General features: G+C 56.1%; 3 protein-coding genes across 3 annotated transcripts; 2 read left to right on the top strand and 1 right to left on the bottom strand.

Annotated features, from left to right (window-relative positions):
• Positions 1 to 1,670: 1,670 nt before the first annotated feature.
• ENH_00025430 (hypothetical protein, conserved) lies at positions 1,671 to 2,273 on the top strand (the record flags this gene model as incomplete). The annotated part of the gene is made up of 1 exon (XM_013584682.1): positions 1,671 to 2,273. The coding sequence occupies one exon, from the start codon at positions 1,671 to 1,673 to the stop codon at positions 2,271 to 2,273; it is 603 nt and encodes a 200-aa protein (XP_013440136.1).
• A 624-nt stretch (positions 2,274 to 2,897) lies between these two features.
• ENH_00025420 (hypothetical protein) lies at positions 2,898 to 3,230 on the bottom strand (the record flags this gene model as incomplete). Its single annotated transcript, XM_013584681.1, has 1 exon — positions 2,898 to 3,230. One exon carries the CDS (start codon positions 3,228 to 3,230, stop codon positions 2,898 to 2,900), a length of 333 nt encoding a protein of 110 aa, XP_013440135.1.
• A 9,480-nt stretch (positions 3,231 to 12,710) lies between these two features.
• On the top strand, positions 12,711 to 16,094 carry ENH_00025410 (oocyst wall protein, putative; the record flags this gene model as incomplete). The annotated part of the gene is made up of 2 exons (XM_013584680.1): positions 12,711 to 13,022; positions 14,703 to 16,094. The coding sequence occupies 2 exons, from the start codon at positions 12,711 to 12,713 to the stop codon at positions 16,092 to 16,094; spliced, it is 1,704 nt and encodes a 567-aa protein (XP_013440134.1).
• Between the last annotated feature and the right edge of the window lie 102 nt (positions 16,095 to 16,196).

The following is a 16,196-nucleotide window of genomic DNA, read 5'->3' as shown; positions in this document are numbered from 1 at the left end:
CATTTGCTGCTGCTGGGGGGCCCCCTCAAGCTGCTGCTCCGGGGGGCCCCCTGTAGCTGCTGCAGCTGGGGGGCCCCTCTCGCTGCTGCAGCTGGGGGGCCCCTCCAGCTGCTGCAGCTGGGGGGCCCCCCAGCTGCTGCAGCTGGGAGGCCCCCTTGCTGCTGCTGAAAGAGGGAGGCCCCCCTCAGCTGTGGGGCCCCACTGGGGGCCCCCCAGCTGTCCTTGGGGGCCCCCCTCAGCTGTGGGGCCCCACTGGGGGCCCCACAGCAGCAGCAGGGGTTGCTGCTGCTGGCTAAAAAGCACCTGTGGCAGCGCAGCGCTGTGGGGCCCCACACTACGCTGCAGCAGCACAGCAGCAGGGGGCCCCCCTAGCCCCCGCGCGGGGCCCCTTTGGGGCCCCTTTGGGGCCCCTGGGGCCCCAGGGGGCCCCCCATGGGGCCCCTCGTGGGGCCCCTTGGGGGCCCCAGGGGACCCCGAGGCTCGGGGGGGCCCTTAACCCGGGAAAGACCCCCAACAAACCCAAAGCCAAACAGGCAGCAGCACAGCCCTGGGGGGCCCCCCTTTGAGGGGGGCCCCCAGGGGCTGTGGGGGCCCCCATGGGCTGTGGGGGCCCCCTGGGCTGTGGGGGCCCCCTGGGCTGTGGGGCCCCGGGGGCTTAAGGGGGCCCCCGGGGGTAGACCTGGGGCTCTGTGGGGCCCCGCACCTTACAGTAGCAGCAGCTGCAGCAGCAGCAGCCGCAGCAGCAGCAGCAGCTGCTGCTGCTGCTGCTTGGCCCCAGCCAGTGTGCCCCCGTAGGCTGGGGGGCCCCCAGGGGGGCCCCACAGTGGGGGCAAATCTGCAGCAAGCAATCGCAGGGCCTCTGAGGAACTCTAAGGCTGCTAGGATTTAAGGGTTTAGGGTTTAGGGTTTAGGGTTTAGGCGCTCAAACCCTCAGTCACTGCGAGGCTCCAGACTCTTCTGCTAGACAGCCTGCACGCTCTAAACCCTAACTACGCAACTGAATCTTGAACTCTGCTGCTGCTGCTGCTGCTGCTGCTGCTGCTGCTGTTTCTACTACGAGTGGCTGCTGCTGGTGCCCTGTGAGAGCAGCAGCGGCTAGAGTTCTAGCAGCCTGTGGCTGGGGTTGAGGCTTCGCTAGGGCTCTGCTGCTGCTGCTGCTGCTGCTGCTGCTGCTGCTGCTGCTGCTGCTTGCAAGGAAGGACTGCGGCTGGGAAGTATCGTTTTGAGCAGCGCTAAGGGCTAGGAAGGCGGGCAGCGGCAGCAGCAGCAGCAGCAGCAGCAGCAGCTAGTGTCGATTCTGTGCTGCCTCTGGAGCAGCAGCAGCAGCAGCAGCCAGCAGCTGCAACAACAGCTGCAGCAGCAGCAGCAGCAAACGAGTTGGAAATTTGAGATAACATTTTATATTTTGTCATTGAATTTGATTTTGAACTTCCATTTTTGTGCCTGCACGTTGTCCTTCCCCCCTGGGCAGGGAGCAGCAGCAGCAGCAGCAGCAGCAGCAGCAGCAGCAGACGGAGCTTTGCATGCTTCCGCACCATTGCATTGTCGCTTTTTGCTCCAGTTATATAAATATTTGACTAAGTTTTTGCTTTAGCTGCTGCTGCTGCTGCTGCAGCAGCGCGTGGCACCTGTGGCGGCAGCAGCAGCAGCTGGCGGGGCAGCACTCGAGAATGCAGAGGTGCTCGTTGTTGCTGCTGCCTGCTCTGCTGCTGCTGCTGCCGCCAGCAGCAGCAGCAGCAGCGCCAACAGCAGCAGCAGCAGTAGCAGCAGCAGTTCTGGCGGGATCCCCGGGACTCTGCATGCAGTGGGGAAGAGAAGAAACTTACACAGAGCAGGGGGGCGCAGATCTCGAAGATGACAGCAGCAGCAACAGCAGCAGCAGCAGACAGAAGCAGATTGTCTGGGGAGATTCTGCAATGGAAATGACAACACTGGAGTTTGGCGGCGAGTCAGCAGCAGAGGAGAGCGAGCAGCCTGCTGCAGCAGCAGCAGCAGCAGCAGCAGCGCAAGACGCAGCAGCGCACGCAGCAGCAGCAGCCACGGAGGCCTCAGCAGCAGCAGCAGCAGCAGCAGCAGCCCAAAGGGCAAACGCACAGATGTACCGCCGCAGAGTCACGCTGCAGCTGCTGCTGTCGCTGCAGGAGCTGCTGCTGATGCTGCTGCTGGGGTTGGAAGCAGCAGAAGGGGCTCGTGAGGGGCGGAAGCAGCAGCAGCGGCGGCGGAAAGATGTTGTTGAAGAAGACAGCTGGTCAGAAGGGAGCGAATCGGGCTAAGCTGCTGCTGCTGCTGCTGCTGCTGCTGCTGCTGCTGCTGCTGCAGCAGCGCAGGAGCCGTGTCGCGTCAGTAGGCCTTTGGAGGCACTCCAGCAACAGCTGCGGCTGAAGCAGCAGCAGCAGAATTAGCAGCAGCGCCTCAGTAGAAGCAGCAGCACGAGCAGCGGCTTCGCCAGAAGTAGCAACAGCAGCAGCAACAGCAGCAGCAGCAGCAGCAGCAGCAGCAGAGTGCTGCCATTTCTCAGCGGCGCTTGCTGAATTGATGAGCGCCGCGGGGCTAGAGTAAGGGAAGGATCAGCAGCAGCAGTAGCAGCAGCAGCAGCAGCAGCTGCTGCTGCTGCTGCGCGCAAAGCCATGGCTGCACCAGCACATTAGCAGCAGCAGCAGTAGCAGCAGCAGCAGCAGAACTGCAGCGGCAGCAGCAGCAGACCTGCTGCAGCAAGCTGCCGCTTCCGCTTCGGCTGAGTGTTTGGCCGTTGCTATTTCTAATTCTGCTGCTACCGTAGATGCAGCAGTAGCTGCAAGAAAGGTAATAACAGCAGCAGCAGCAGCAGCAGCAGCAGCAGCAGCAGCAGCGTTTACTGTGCCGTTTGGCTAACCAACTAATTATTTTTACAGCGCAAACTAGAGCAGACGCATATGGAGGGTGGTCTTGCTTTGTTGCTGCTGCTGCTGCTGCTGCAGTTGCTGCTTCTCTTGCTGCTCCTGCTGCTGTTCAGTTGCTTCTGCTGCAGCTGTTTCTGCTGCTGTTGTAGTTCCTCTTGGCACTGCTGCTGCTGCTGCTGCTGCTGCTGCTGCGTGCCGGGGCAGCGGCAGCCTGAGGCGTACGTACACCCCAGCGTGAATAGCGCACAATGTGCCCGCAGCAAAGCTGCGAGATAACGAGGAGCACAGCAGCAGCAGCAGCAGCTGCTGCTGCTGCTGCTCCCGTGCTGCTGCAGCTGCTGCTGCTTGCATGCTGTTGCTTCAGCACTGTAGAGTCGCCGAGTACTCATAACAGTTTGGGGCCGCCTGGGCGACGGCAAAGGCTCTAAGTTATTAAGCAGCAAAGTAACGGCGTTGCAGCAGCAGCTGCTGCTGCAGCACAGCAGCAGCAGCAGCAGTTTTGCTGCATGCTGCTGCCGCTGCTGCTGGCGAAGCCCCGCGTGTAGCGTAGCCTGCGAGTGTTTGTGTTGTTTGACTTATGTTTAAACACTTTTCTGTTGATTTAAAACATATTTTTGTTCATTTAATTCAAATTAATTGAACAAAGAAAGACCCATTTGCCCGTGCGGTCCTCCGGCTTCCTTGACGGCGTGGGAAGTGCCGCGGGTGAGTGCGTCGCCGCTCCTTCCTTTATTTTATTTCTTAATTTGATTCAATTTAATTTAATTTAATTTAATTTAATTTAATTTTACTTTATTTTCCTCCATTTCCACTTCAAACGGCGCATGCAGTTTTCCCCTGCAACGCAGATCCCCCTGAGCAGCTGCTGCGGCGCTGCAGCAGCTGCTCAGCTAGCCTGCTGCGCATGCGCAGCAGCAGCAGCAGCAGCAGCAGCAGCACGTAATGAGCTGCTGCTGGGGTTTGTATATCTCTAGGGTGTTCTAGGAAGCTGCTGCTGCCCCTCTGCACTCACGGGGGGCCCCCCTGGGGGCCCCCCAAGAGCTGCTGTTGGTGCAGCAGCAGAACAGGCAGCAGTGGGCTGTATGTACACCTCAGCTCTGATCACAGCAGCAGCAGCAGCAGCAGGAGCAGCAGCAGCAGCTCTGCCTTCTCGCGAAGTTATGCTGCAGTTGCTGAGATGTTTCCTTCGTTTCGCTTGTCTGTACACTGGGGCTCATGCTAGGGTTTAGGGTTTAGGGTTTAGGGTTTAGGGTTTAGGGTTTAGGGTTTGGGGTTTATATCTGTAAGCTGCTGGTGGGCTGTTGATATGCTCTTCTATGTCTTTGTTTGCTTTTTTGCTGCAGCACAATGAGCACCGCTTGCCTCCACAGAAGGGTAATACAAGCAGCAGCAGCACCGCAGCAGCAGCAGCAGCAGCAATAGCAGCAGCAGCAGCAGCAATTATGTCGTGGCTTTTGCTGCACTTGCGTTGTGCTGCTGCAGCTGCTGGCGGGCTTCGCAGCCAGGGGCCCCCGCATGCTGCAGGGGCCCCAGGGGCCCCTCCAGCCGACGGGGCCATGGAAGTTGCTGCAGCAGCAGCAGCGGCCGCTGCTGCTGCTGCTGCAGCAGCAGCAGCACGGCCAAACGCAGCTGCAACAGCACCAAAGGAAGCAGCAGCAACAGCAGCAAGGGGCCTCCTTTTGTCTGCAAAGCCTTCTGAGCTCGAAGCGATTTTTCAACTGTCCGTCTTAGGGTTTAGGGTTTAGGGTTTAGGGTTTAGGGTTTAGGGTTTAGGGTTTAAACTTAAAGGCCTATCATGCAGAGCTCAGGGCGTACTGCAATTGCCCGGGTGATCTATATTTCGAGTTGAGGCGAAAGGTCGAGGGTTTGTTCCCCAGGGTTTAGGGTTTAGGGTTTAGGGTTTAGGGTTTAGGGTTTAGGGTTTAGGGTTTAGGGTTTGCTGCGCAGCTTCAACTGGGGGCCACCTCGTGGTGGACTGCCCCGGCATGGGGGACTCCATAACAGAGGGGACTTTGCAGGAGTGGAAATACAGTAAACCCTAAACCCTAAACCCTAAACCCTAAACCCTAGCTTTTAGGGTTTGCATGCAGCGGGGCCCCGGGCTGGGCTTTGCCCGCCTTCGTTCACTGAGTTGCTGCTGCTGCATCGCTGCTGCTGCTGCTGCTGCTGTTGCTGTTGCGGCTGCTGCTTGCGTTGCCGTTCTGCTGCTGCTCTTGCTGCTGCTGCTGCTCTTGCTGCTGCTGCCACTCCCGGCGCTGCTGCTGCTGCCCTTGCTGCTGCTCCCACCGCTGCTGCTGCGCTGCTGCTGCTGCTGCTGCTGCTGCTGCTGCTGCTGCTCAGGTGTGGGGTCTTACGTGGCGGAGGGGGCGCTGCTGGCGGTGGTGGAAACAGACAAAGTTGCTGTTGAAATAAATGCTGCTGCTGCTGGCCGTCTTGCTGCAGTGCATGCGCAGCAAGGAGAAACTGTCTTCGTGGGGAAGCCTCTTTACGAACTCGACACCAGTGAGACCTGCTGCTGCTGCTGCTGCTGCTAGTGCTGCTGCTGCTAGTGCTGCTGCTGCTGCTAGTGCTGCTGCTGCTGCTAGTGCTGCTGCTGCTGCTAGTGCTGCTGCTGCTAGTGCTGCTACTGCTAGTGCTGCTGCTGCTGCTGCTAGTGCTGCTGCTGCTGCTTCTACTGCTGCTGGTGCCATTTTTGATGCTGCTGCTGCTGCTGTTGTTTGTGCTTCTGCTGTTCCTGCTGCTGCTAGTGCTGCCGCTGCTGCTGCTGCTAGTGCTCTACTTTTCGCGTTGCTGCTAATGCTGCTGCTGTTGGTAGTGCTGCTGCTCTTGCTGCTGTTCCAGCTTTGCTGCTGCTTCAGCTGTCAATGCTGCTGCTGCTGCTGAAGTAGTTGTTAGTGCTGCTGCTGGTAATGCTGTTCTAGTTTTCGAAGCAGCTGCTGCAGGTGTTGCTGCTGCTGCTGCTGCTGCTGCTGCTGCTGCTGCTGACAAATTGGGGAGCAGAGGGTGCAGCAAATAAAGTGGTCAAGTAGCGGCCTGTGAATATATAGCTGCAGCAAATAATTAGTAAATAAAAAATAATATAAATAAACAAAAAGTAAATAAAATAAAATGAAATATTTTTATTATTAAATGTTAATTGCAAATAAAAATAAAAAGAGGCTGGAATTGAAATGAGCAGCAGCTTGTTTTTCTTTTGCTGATTTGTGCTGCAGCAGCAGAACCGCCTGCTGGTGCTGCTGCAGACACGGAGAAGCAGCCACCCCCAGAAGCTGCTGCTGCTGCTCCTGCTGCTGCTGCTCCTGCTCCTGCTGCTGCGTCTGCCCCTGCTGCTCCTGCTGCTGCTGCCCCTGCTGCAGCGCCTGCTGCTGCAGCGGCCGATGAGGCGCGCGCCCCAAGCACGCCCCCCCCTGCAGCAGACGCTGCTGCTGCTGCTGCTTCTGCTGCTGCTGCTGCTGCTGCTGCTGCTGGAGGCCTCGGTCTAGACCGCGTAGAGAGACGCGTAAGGCAGCAGGAAGCTCGTTGTCTTTTCTCATTATTGATTTATTTATTTAAGTTCATTTATTTATTTAAATTTATTTATTTATTTAAATTTATCTATTTATTTAAATTTGTTGTTTTAAATTACTTTTCCTCTTATTCGTTATTTCATTATTTGCATTATTGCTGCTGCTGCTGCTGCGCTGTGGATTTGCTGCTTCTCCGCATTTGCTGCTTTCTGCTGCTCCCCTGTTTTTGCTGCTTCGCTTCTTTTTAATTAATTAATTTATTTATTTGTTTATTTTTTATTTATCATTTGTTATTTATTTATCTATTATTTATTTTTTCTTCCTCAGTTTCACTTTGCCTTTTCTTCAGTTCGTTTGTTCTGTCTTGGTCTTTATTTGCTGCCAACTTGCCATTATTTGTTTATTATTATTTAAACTTCATTTATTTATTTATTTATTTATTTATTTGTTTGTTTGTTTGTTTGTTTATTTATTAATTATCTTTTATTTATTTTTTGTGTGTCTCATTAATTTGCTGCTGTTCGTTTGCGCCTTTCTGTGTCTTTTCTCGTCTTTTGCTCGTTTTGATTTATTTGTTTTTGTTTGTTTGTCTAAATTAAATTAAATTAAATTAAATTAAATTAAATTAAATTAAATAATTCATTTAATTCTTTTCCATTTTGCTGCAGCAACAGCTTGCTGCTGCATGCAGCAGCCTGCAGCAGCTTGCTGCAGCAGATGACCTTTGCTGCAGCTCCGCCGCTTGTTTTCTTTCTTTTTATTCTTTTGTTTGTCTCGATTAAATTTAATTCTTTTTTAATTCTTTTTTATTCTTTTTTAATTTTTAATTCCTTTTTTAATTCTTTTTTAATTCTTTTTAATTCCTTTTTATTTCTTTCAGGTGCCCCTCTCGCGGCTGCGGCAGCGAGTTGCTGCTCGCCTTAAAGACGCCCAAAACACTGCAGCAATGCTCACCACCTTCAATGAGGTATTTGCTGCTGCTGCTGCTGCTGTTGCTGCTGCTGCTGTTTCTTCAGCTGCTGCTGCTGTTTCAGCTGCTGCTGTTTCTTCAGCTGCTGCTGCTGTTTCGGTGTTTGGGGCTGCAGCTTCTGCTGCTTCTGTTTCTGCCGAAGTTGCTTACGCTGCTGCTGCTTTTGTTGCTGCTGATGCTGTTGCTGCTGTTTGCGTTTTTGCTGCTGCTGCTGCCTCTGGCTGCTAGTTCCCCTGCAATTGCTGCTGCTCTCTCTTCTGCGGCTGCTGCACTTTGTGCTGCTGCTGCTCTTTCTGCTGCTGCTGCTGCTATTTACGCTCCTGTTGCTGCATATAAGGCTTTCTCCATTTCCATTTCTGCTGCTACTGCCTGTGCTGCTGCTGCTGCTGCTGCTGCTGCTGCACAGTGCGACATGGGGGCCCTGATGGCGCTGCGTAATGAATTGAATGAAGACTTCCAGAAGGTCCACGGAGTGAAAATGGGTAAGTTTTTTATTTGTTTATTTTGTCATTTTAAATGAAAAAATAAACAAATAATAATGTTTTTCTGATTTTTTGCTGCTGCTGCTTCTTTTTTCTCTTTTTTACCTTTTGCTGCTGCTGCTGCTTCTGCTGCTGTCTTTAGGTTTCGTTTCCGCCTTCATGCTCGCCTCGGCCCTCTCGCTCAAGAAGTTCCCAGCCATCAACGCAAGTGAGTCCAGCAGCAGCAGCAGCAACAGCAGCAGCAGCAGCAGCAGCAGCAGCAGCAGCAAGAGCGGAGAAAGTCGCCGTTGGGCTTGTGGGAGCTCGTTTGAAGCCGCGTTTTTCCGCGTTTGTGATGCTTTGAATAAAAACGAAGAATTTATTTTATTTAATGGACTAAAATGGATTAAAATGGATCCAAACTTGCCGAAAAGTCAAAAGTGCTGCAGCAATTGCTGCTGCTGCGCTGCAGGCGTCGAAGGCGCAGAGGCCGTCTACCGCGACTTCGTCGACATCAGCGTCGCCGTCGCCGCCCCCGCCGGCCTTCTCGTCCCCGTAGTTCGCGACTGCCACAAGAAGACCTGGAGCCAACTCGAACAGGTGGCTAGCTAGCTAGCTAGCTAGCTAGCTGGCTAGCTGCCTGGCTGGCTAGCTGGCGGGAGGGCGGGGGGCGGGGGAGAGAGAGAGCGAGCGAACGAGCTGGCTAGCTGTGGCTAGCTAGCGAGCTAGCTGTGGCTAGCGAGCTAGCCAGCTAGCTGTGGCTAGCTACCCAGCTAGGTAGCTGTGGCTAGCTAGCTAGCTAGCTGTGGCTAGCTAGCTAGCTAGCTAGCTGTGCCTAGCTAGCAAGCTAGCAAGGGAGCGAGCCAAGGCCGTAGAGGGCTGACGACCTAGCTAGCGAGGCGATAGTGTAGCTACGTTGTCAGCTAGCTAGCTAGCTAGTAAACAACGTAGCTAGCTAGCTAACGAGCGAGAAAGGCAGCTAGCTGGAGGAGTAACTGTCTGGTTAGCTAGCTAGAGAGCCAGCTAGCTCGCTAGCTAGCTAGCGTGGCATGTAGGTATCCATGTCTATTTCCAGCTAGCTAGCCAGCTAGCTAGCTAGCTAGCTGTGGAGACGGAAAGATAGGCAGCTAGCTTGACAACCAGCTACAGCTAGCTGCAGCTAGCTCCAGCTAGCTCCACCTAGCTCCAGCTAGCTCCAGCTAGCTGCAGCTAGCTCCAGCTAGCCACAGGCACCTAAGTGGGGCTCGGCCCAGCTAGCTTAGGGCTTGCTAGTTGGCTAGCACTGTCGCTCAGAAGCAGTTAGCAGTGGTTTCTATTCTGCTGCTGCTGCTGCTGCTGCTGCTGCTGCTGCAGGAGCTGGTGCAGCTAGCTGCGAAGGCCCGCAGCAACCAAATTGCCCTTGAGGACATGGCGGGAGGGACTTTCACGATTTCTAACGGTAATTGCTGCTGCTGCCATTTGCTGCTGCTTCCATTTGCTGCTGCTTCCATTTGCTGCTGCTGCCATTTGCTGCTGCTTCCATTTGCTGCTGCTTCCATTTGCTGCTGCTTTAATTTGCTGCTGCTTCCATTTTCATTTGCTGTTGTTTCCATTTGCTGCTTCCATTTGCTGGTGTTTTCGTTTGCTGTTGCTTCCTTCTGTTGCTGCTTTTGTTTGCTGCTGTTTCCATTTGCTGCTACTTCCTTTGGTTGCTGCTTTCGTTTGCTGCTGTTTTCATTTGCTGCTGCTGCTTTTCATTTGCTGCTGCTGCTGCTGCTGCTGCTGCAGGCGGCGTGTACGGCAGCATGATGGGGACGCCGATACTAAACCCTCCGCAGTCGGCCATTCTGGGTAATGCTGCTGCTGCTGCTGCTGCTGCTGCTGCTGCAGTTTGTGCCGCTGTGTTCACCTCTGCTGCTGCATGCAGAGTAGCTGCTGCTGCACTAGCTGCTGCTGCAGCTGCTGCGTGCCTATCAGCGCCTGCTGCTGCTGTCGCCCCGACTGCTTTCCTTTCGTTATCATTGCAGCAGCTCCTGCTGCAGAGTGTTGCTGCTGCTGCTTTTTGCTGCAACACAATCGCTTCTGCTGTGTGATTGCTGCTGCTGCTGCTGCTGCTGCTGCTGCTGCTGCTGCTGACCTGCAGGCATGCACGCTGTGAACCAGCGCCCCGTCGTCCGCGACAACCAAATTGTCATTCGTCCCATCATGTGAGTGCCCAAGCAGCAACAGCAGCAACAGCAGCAACAGCAACAGCAACAGCAGCAGCAGCAGCAACAACAACAGCAACAGCAACAGCATCTCCTATAGAAAAATCAGGGTCAGCAGCAGCAGCAATGACTGCAGCCCCCGCAGTAGTGCGAGCCGCACGCCCCGCAGCAACAACCACAGAGGCAGCAGCAGCAGCAGCAGCAGCAGCAGCAGCAGCAGCAGCAGCAGCATGTTGTTTGTGCTGCAGGTACTTGGCCTTGACTTACGACCACCGCCTCATAGACGGCCGCGAAGCTGTTCTTTTCCTCTGCAGCGTAAGAGATTATATTCAGGACCCCCGCCGGATGCTGCTGGGGCTTTAGCAGCTCCTTCAGCAGCAACCTGGCAGCAGCAGCAGCAGCAGCAGCAGCAGCTGCTGCTGCTGCTGCTGCTGCTGCCATTCGTGGCACAGCCCTTGAGAGGCCCACAGAGAACCCACACAAGGGTAGCAGACGCACAGAGGTCCCCCAGTGGGGCCGGCTCCCTCATCTGCAGCAGCAGCAGCAGCAGCAGCAGCGGCAGCAGCAGTTGCTGCCGCTGCTGCTGCTGCGTTAGGGGGTTTTTGCAGTTCGGGGGGCCCTTCAGGGCCCCTTGGGGAGACACGGGGGGCCCCTGGAGTTCTCTGGGGGCCCCCTGCGTCACAGTGCGCTGAAAAGAGGAAATTTTGCTTCGAGTCGCTGCAGCAGCAGCTGCAGCTGCTGCGGCAGCTGCTGCTGCAGAAGCAACAGCAGCAGGAGCAGTTGCTGCCGCTGCTGTTGCTGCCACGGCGGCAGCTGAAAAACGCTAAAGAGAAGACTGGAATGAAGAAAGGCCTTCTTACAGGCCTTACCTTTCTTTGTTTAATATTGCTGCAGTGGGGCCCCCCAAGTGTCTGCGGGGGGCCCCCTAGGTAGTGACTGTGGGGCCCCCAATCATTATCTGCTGCTGCTGTAAGGCGTTGGGGGGCCCCTTAACTTAGTCGCTGATAACAGCCACTAGCCCCCAGCCCTCTGTGGCCCCTTTGGGGGCCTTGGGGTCCCCCTGGGGGCTCCGGGGGCCCCCCTGGGGCCCCGGGGGCCCCCCTGGGGCCCCGGGGGCCCCCCAGGGGCCCCGGGGGCCCCCCAGGGGCCCCAAGGCGCTGCTAGGGTCTTCTGGGGGCCCCTGACTTTGGTAAATAGCTTATTAGAGCCCCCCCGCCAGCTGTGCTTATTCTTGAGGAGCAGACTAGAGTGTTGCAGCTGCTGCATCCTGCTGCATGGGTTGCTGCTGCTGTCGCTGCTGCTGCTGCTGCTGCTGCTGCTGCTGTAGGCATAGGCAGCGCACAGGGCTGGCTGTGGGGTCTTTGCTTGATGCTGCAGAAGCTGCAGCTTTGAGCTGGCCTCAGAGAACTAACAAGTCACAGCTAGCTGGCTGTCAGTGCTGGCCAGCTAGCCACTGCTGCCCAGCTAGCTAGCTGCGGCTAGCTGCCCGCGCAGCTGCAGCTAGCTAGCTGTTTCACAAGGCGTCCTGTTTTTCTGTAGCAGCAGCAAAGAAAGTCTCACTGCCTTGGGGCCCCCAAGGGGGCCCCCAAAGGGCCCCCCTGAGTGCTCCCAAAGGGCCCCCAAAGGGCCCCCAGGGGCCCCCCAGGGGCCCCCAGGAAATGTTTGAAGCAGCAGTTTGGCCCTTCAGCTGCAATTCATTTCGCTGCTGTGCCGCAGCTAAGGGCCTCCCGCTGCAGCTGCTGCAGCCCCCAGCATTCCGTGCATGCGCAGCTGCCTCGGGCTCACAAGGCAGCAGCTCTTGAGTAGAGCCTCTGCTGCTGGGGGCCCCTGCAGAGTTTGGGGGTTTTCTGGGGCCTTTGGGGGCCCCAGAGGGGCCCCTTGGGGCCCCTACAGCAGCAGCAGCGGCAGGGGCCCCCCTTAGAGCTTCCAGGGGGCCCCTCAGAGATTTTGGAAAGCTTTTAAAGGTTTTGGAAAGGCCTCTAGGGGCTGTTGCTGCTGTGGGGCCCATCTGTGGTGTACAGACACCCTAGAGACTGGTGGTACTGGCCGCCTCAATGCAAGCACCGGCTGTGCGGGGTGAAGCAGCAGTTAAATCTGAATAGGTCGAGCTAAATCTACTTTAAATAGTTAAATTGGCAATTTTAATTAATATTAAAATGTTTATTTCGAAGTGCGAAGGTGACTTTATTGAGTTTCCCGTGCTCGGGATGGCGCCACGCGGGCTGCGCGCTTGGCCCGGCGGCGGCGCGCGTGGCTTGCGGAGCAAAGCAGCGTCGAATTGGAATCAAAGTGGACAAAATGAACTGATAAAAAGTAAATAAAAGTAAATAATTGGAAAAGTTGGGTTTTAGGGCGTTAGCTGCAGCAGCAGCAGCGGCGAGCAGCAGCAGCAGCAGTCGCCAGCGGACCGGCGGCTGCTGCTGCTGCTGCTGCTGCTCCCCGCCTGCCGGTGTGCGCGAGAGGGGTGTTTGCGTCTGCAGGAGAGTCTCTGGAATCATAAAACAGTTTTATTTTCTATTTTTATTGTTTTGACAGTTTAGTTGACTGATTTAGGTACTTTTTTCCAGCCGTTTTCCCCCTGCGTGTCCGCGCAGGGCCGAGCAGGTGACCTCGGCCGGTGCGTGGGGTGTCAGTACACTCCAGAAGCCTCGTCTTCTGCCTCCGACTTTTTGCCGGCAGTCTTTCTCAGATTTTTTGTTTTATTCCCAATGGGATTATCTTTGAGAGTTGGCGCTGCTGCGTCTGCGTGCGCCGCGGCCCCCGCTGCAGCGCCCGCAGCAGCAGCAGCAGCAGCAGCAGCAGCAGGGCCGCCCCGCGGCCGCCGCCGCGGGGCCTTCCTCCTCTCCGGGCTGCTGCTGCTCTGCGTCTTCGCCCCCACTCCTGCTGCTGCTCTGGGCGACGAAGATGTCATGGATGCAGCAGAAGAGTGCCACGCGGGATGGACTCTTTTGAATGGCCAGTGCATCAAAGAAAAAGAAAGAAAGCCCATCAGCCCCTGCCCCCCCAAGGCCGCTCTCGACGTCAGTTGCAGCACCCCCACACCCTCTAGGGTTTAGGGTTTAGGGTTTAGGGTTTAGGGGTTGGGCTTCGGCGAGCTGGGCCTGAAGCGGGGTTTGCAGCAACTAGAGGGGCTAGCGAGGGTTTAGGGGATTTCGAGGGTTGGAGACAGCTCTGAGGGTTTTAAGGGTTTAGAGGGTTTTAAGGGTTTAGAGGGTAATCAGGGTTTAGAGGGTTTTAAGTGTTTTAAGGGTTTAGAGGGTTTATGGCGCTTAGACAGCTTTGGAGGGGTTTAGAGGGTTTGTAGGGTTTAGAGGGTTTAGAGGGTTTAGAGGGTTTAGAGGGTTTGGGGGTTTGGGACTCTTTTTGAGGGGCTCTAGAGGCTTTTGAGGGTTTAGAGGGTTCGAAGGGTTTAAGGAGTTTCGAGGGTTTAGAGTGTTTCGAGGGTTTAGAGTGTTTCAAGGGTTTAGAGTGTTTCAAGGGTTTAGAGGGTTTCAAGGGTTTAGAGTGTTTCAAGGCTTCAGAGGGTTTCAAGGGTTTAGAGTGTTTCAAGGGTTTGAAGGGTTTTAGAGGGTTTAAGAAGGCTAAAAGGGTTTACACAGTTTTGAGGGTTTGCAGGGTCTAGACAGCTTTAGAGGGTTTTAAGGGTTTTAAGGGTTTTAAGTGTTTTAAGGGTTTTAAGGGTTTTAAGGGTTTTAATGGTTTTAAGGGTTTTAAGGGTTTTAAGGGTTTTAAGGGTTTAGAGGGTTCTAAGGGTTTGGGCAATTTGGAGTTAAAAGGGTTTATCAGCGATTTGAGGCTTTTGGGGCTTTGAGGGTTTAGAGAGCTTAACCGATTTAAAGGGTTTACGAGGGTTTCGAGGGTTTATGAGGGTTTATGAGGGTTTATGAGGGTTTATGAGGGTTTATGAGGGTTTATGAGGGTTTATGAGGGTTTGAGGGTTTATGAGGGTTTCTGAGGGTTTATAGGGGTTTAGAGGGTTTATGAGGAGGTTTAGCGTTCAGTGTTTAGAGAGTTAGGAAGCTTCGGAGTCTAGGGTTTAGGATTTAGAGGGTTTAGGGTTTAGGGTTTAGAGTTTAAAGGGTTATGGGGGCAGCAGAAACCCTAAAGGCCAGGCCTTTGGCTATTCTGCTGCTTCACGTGCCGTCATGCCTTCTCCCTGTAGCTAGCTAGCTAGCTAGCTAGCTAGCTAGCTAGCTAGCTAGCTAGCTAGCTGGGCAGCTAGCTAGCTGGGTAGCTAGCTAGCTGTAGAGTTGGCTCGAGAGCTACCCACGCACACAGCCACTTCGTTAACTAGGTGGCTAGCTAGCTGGCTAGCTAGTCAGCTAGCTAGGCAGCTAGCCAGCCATCCAGCTAGCTAGCCAGCTAGCCAGTTATCCAGCTAGGCCTTTAGCTCTCCAGCTATCCATCCAGCTAGGCGCTCATCCAGGAGCAATCCAGCTAGGCATTGTTCCAGGCAGCCAGCTAGCCCCTCAGCTAGCTAGCTACATGCCTCATTAGCTAGCTAGCCAGCTAGCCAGCTAGCTAGCTAGCTAGCTAGCCAGCTGTATCCTTAGCTAGCTAGCTAGGAATCCCTCAGCCTCGCGCGCCCTCCGTTGCCGAAAGGCGCCCGTTGCCCCCCGCCGTTACCCCTCTCTCCGCCGCTGCCGCTGCTGCTGCTGCTGCTGCTGCTGCTGCTGCTGCTGCTGCTGCTGCTGCTGCAGGGCGCGGAGTGCGTGGTGGAGCGGGCGACGAAGGCGGAGCTGAGCTGCGCTGTGGGGCAGCAGCTGGTGGGGGAGAAGTGCGAGTTTGAAGAGAAGACAACAGCGCTTTCGTCTTGTCCAAAAAACTTCGTTTTCAACGGAGTGAGCTGCAGCAAAACGCAAGAAGTTGCTGCTGCAGTCTCGTGTCCGCCGGGCTTCAAGCCCTCGGAAGACAGGGAAGTTTGCTTCCGCGAAAGCAAACAGAAAGCAGCAGCAGTGTGTCCTCCGGGGGCTGTGCTGCAGCAGCAGGGGGGCCACGAGAAGTGTCTTGTGGAGGAAACTGCTGCTGCAGCACAGAGCTGCCCGCTGGGCTTTGTGCTGCAGAACGGCAGCTGCAGCAAACTCGAAGTCTCGCCGCCGCAGCAGCAGTGCCCGCTGGGCGCGCTGCTGCAGGACGGCCTCTGCCGCAGCAGCCAGCGAGTAGCAGCAAACCCAGTGTGTCCTCCAGACTTCGAGTTTGACGGCAAAGACTGTTTGCTGCTGCTGCTGTCAGCCCCCAGCAGCAGCTGCCCCCCCGGCTATCACTTGGCAGAAAACAAATGCCTCAAAGTCCTCGAGAAGGAGCTGCTGCTGCTGTGTCCCAAGGACTCGGAGTTGCTGGAGGGGCAGTGCGTGCAGCGGCGGACAGCGAAGGCCAGCAGCGTGTGTCCCGAGGGCAGCCGCAGCAGCGGGAAGGCAGCAGCAGCAGCAGGGGGCCCGCTGCTGCAGCGCAGCAGCAGCAGCTGCGAGGTCCTCAGCAGCAGCCCCCCGGCCCTCAAGTGCCCCCCAGATGCGCTGCTGGAAGCAGGCCAGTGCGTCCGAAGAGCTGCTGCTGCTCCCCTGGGCCCCAGCTGCCCCCTGGGCTTCCGCAGCAGCGGCCAGGGCTGCAGCAGGGAGGCCCTCGTGGGGCCCCAGCTGCTGTGCCCCCAGGGGGCCCTCCTCAAAGACAAGTACTGCGTTTCCACAGAGACAGCAGCAGCAAAGCCCTTCTGTCCCGAGGGCGAAGCCACGCCCCAGGGCACCTGCGTGCGGCTCTTCGAGGCCCCGCTGCTGCTGAACTGCCCCATGGGCTTCAAGCTGCAGCAAGGCAGCAGCAGCAGCAGCAGCAGCAGCAGCTGCAGCAGGAAAAGCCTCGCCCAGGCCGCATGCACTTGTCCGTTAAATGCCAAACTCCGCGGCCAAGACTGCGTCTGGACGGAGCGGCTGCCCGCCAACGACAACTGCGAAGAAGGCTTTCAAAAAGACGGCAAAGGCTTTTGCCTCAAACTCGAGGCCAAACCCCCGAAGCGCAGCTGCCCCAAAACCCACAAACTCTTCAACACTTACTGCGTCCGCAAGGTCCCCGGCGCGCTCTTCAGGGGGCACCCCCTCTAGCTGCTGCTGCAGCAGCAGCAGCAGCAGCAGCAGCAGCAGCAGCAGCAGCAGCAGCAGCGGCAGCAGCAGCAGCAGCGGCGGGGGGGGGGTGGGGGGGGAGGG

The sequence above is a fragment of the Eimeria necatrix genome, genomic scaffold (assembly GCF_000499385.1).
Source record: "Eimeria necatrix Houghton genomic scaffold, Enh_scaff194, whole genome shotgun sequence".
NCBI classification, from domain to species: domain Eukaryota; phylum Apicomplexa; class Conoidasida; order Eucoccidiorida; family Eimeriidae; genus Eimeria; species Eimeria necatrix.
The sequence above is the reverse complement of the archived record's forward strand: the minus strand, read 5'-3'. Positions and strand labels throughout refer to the sequence as shown.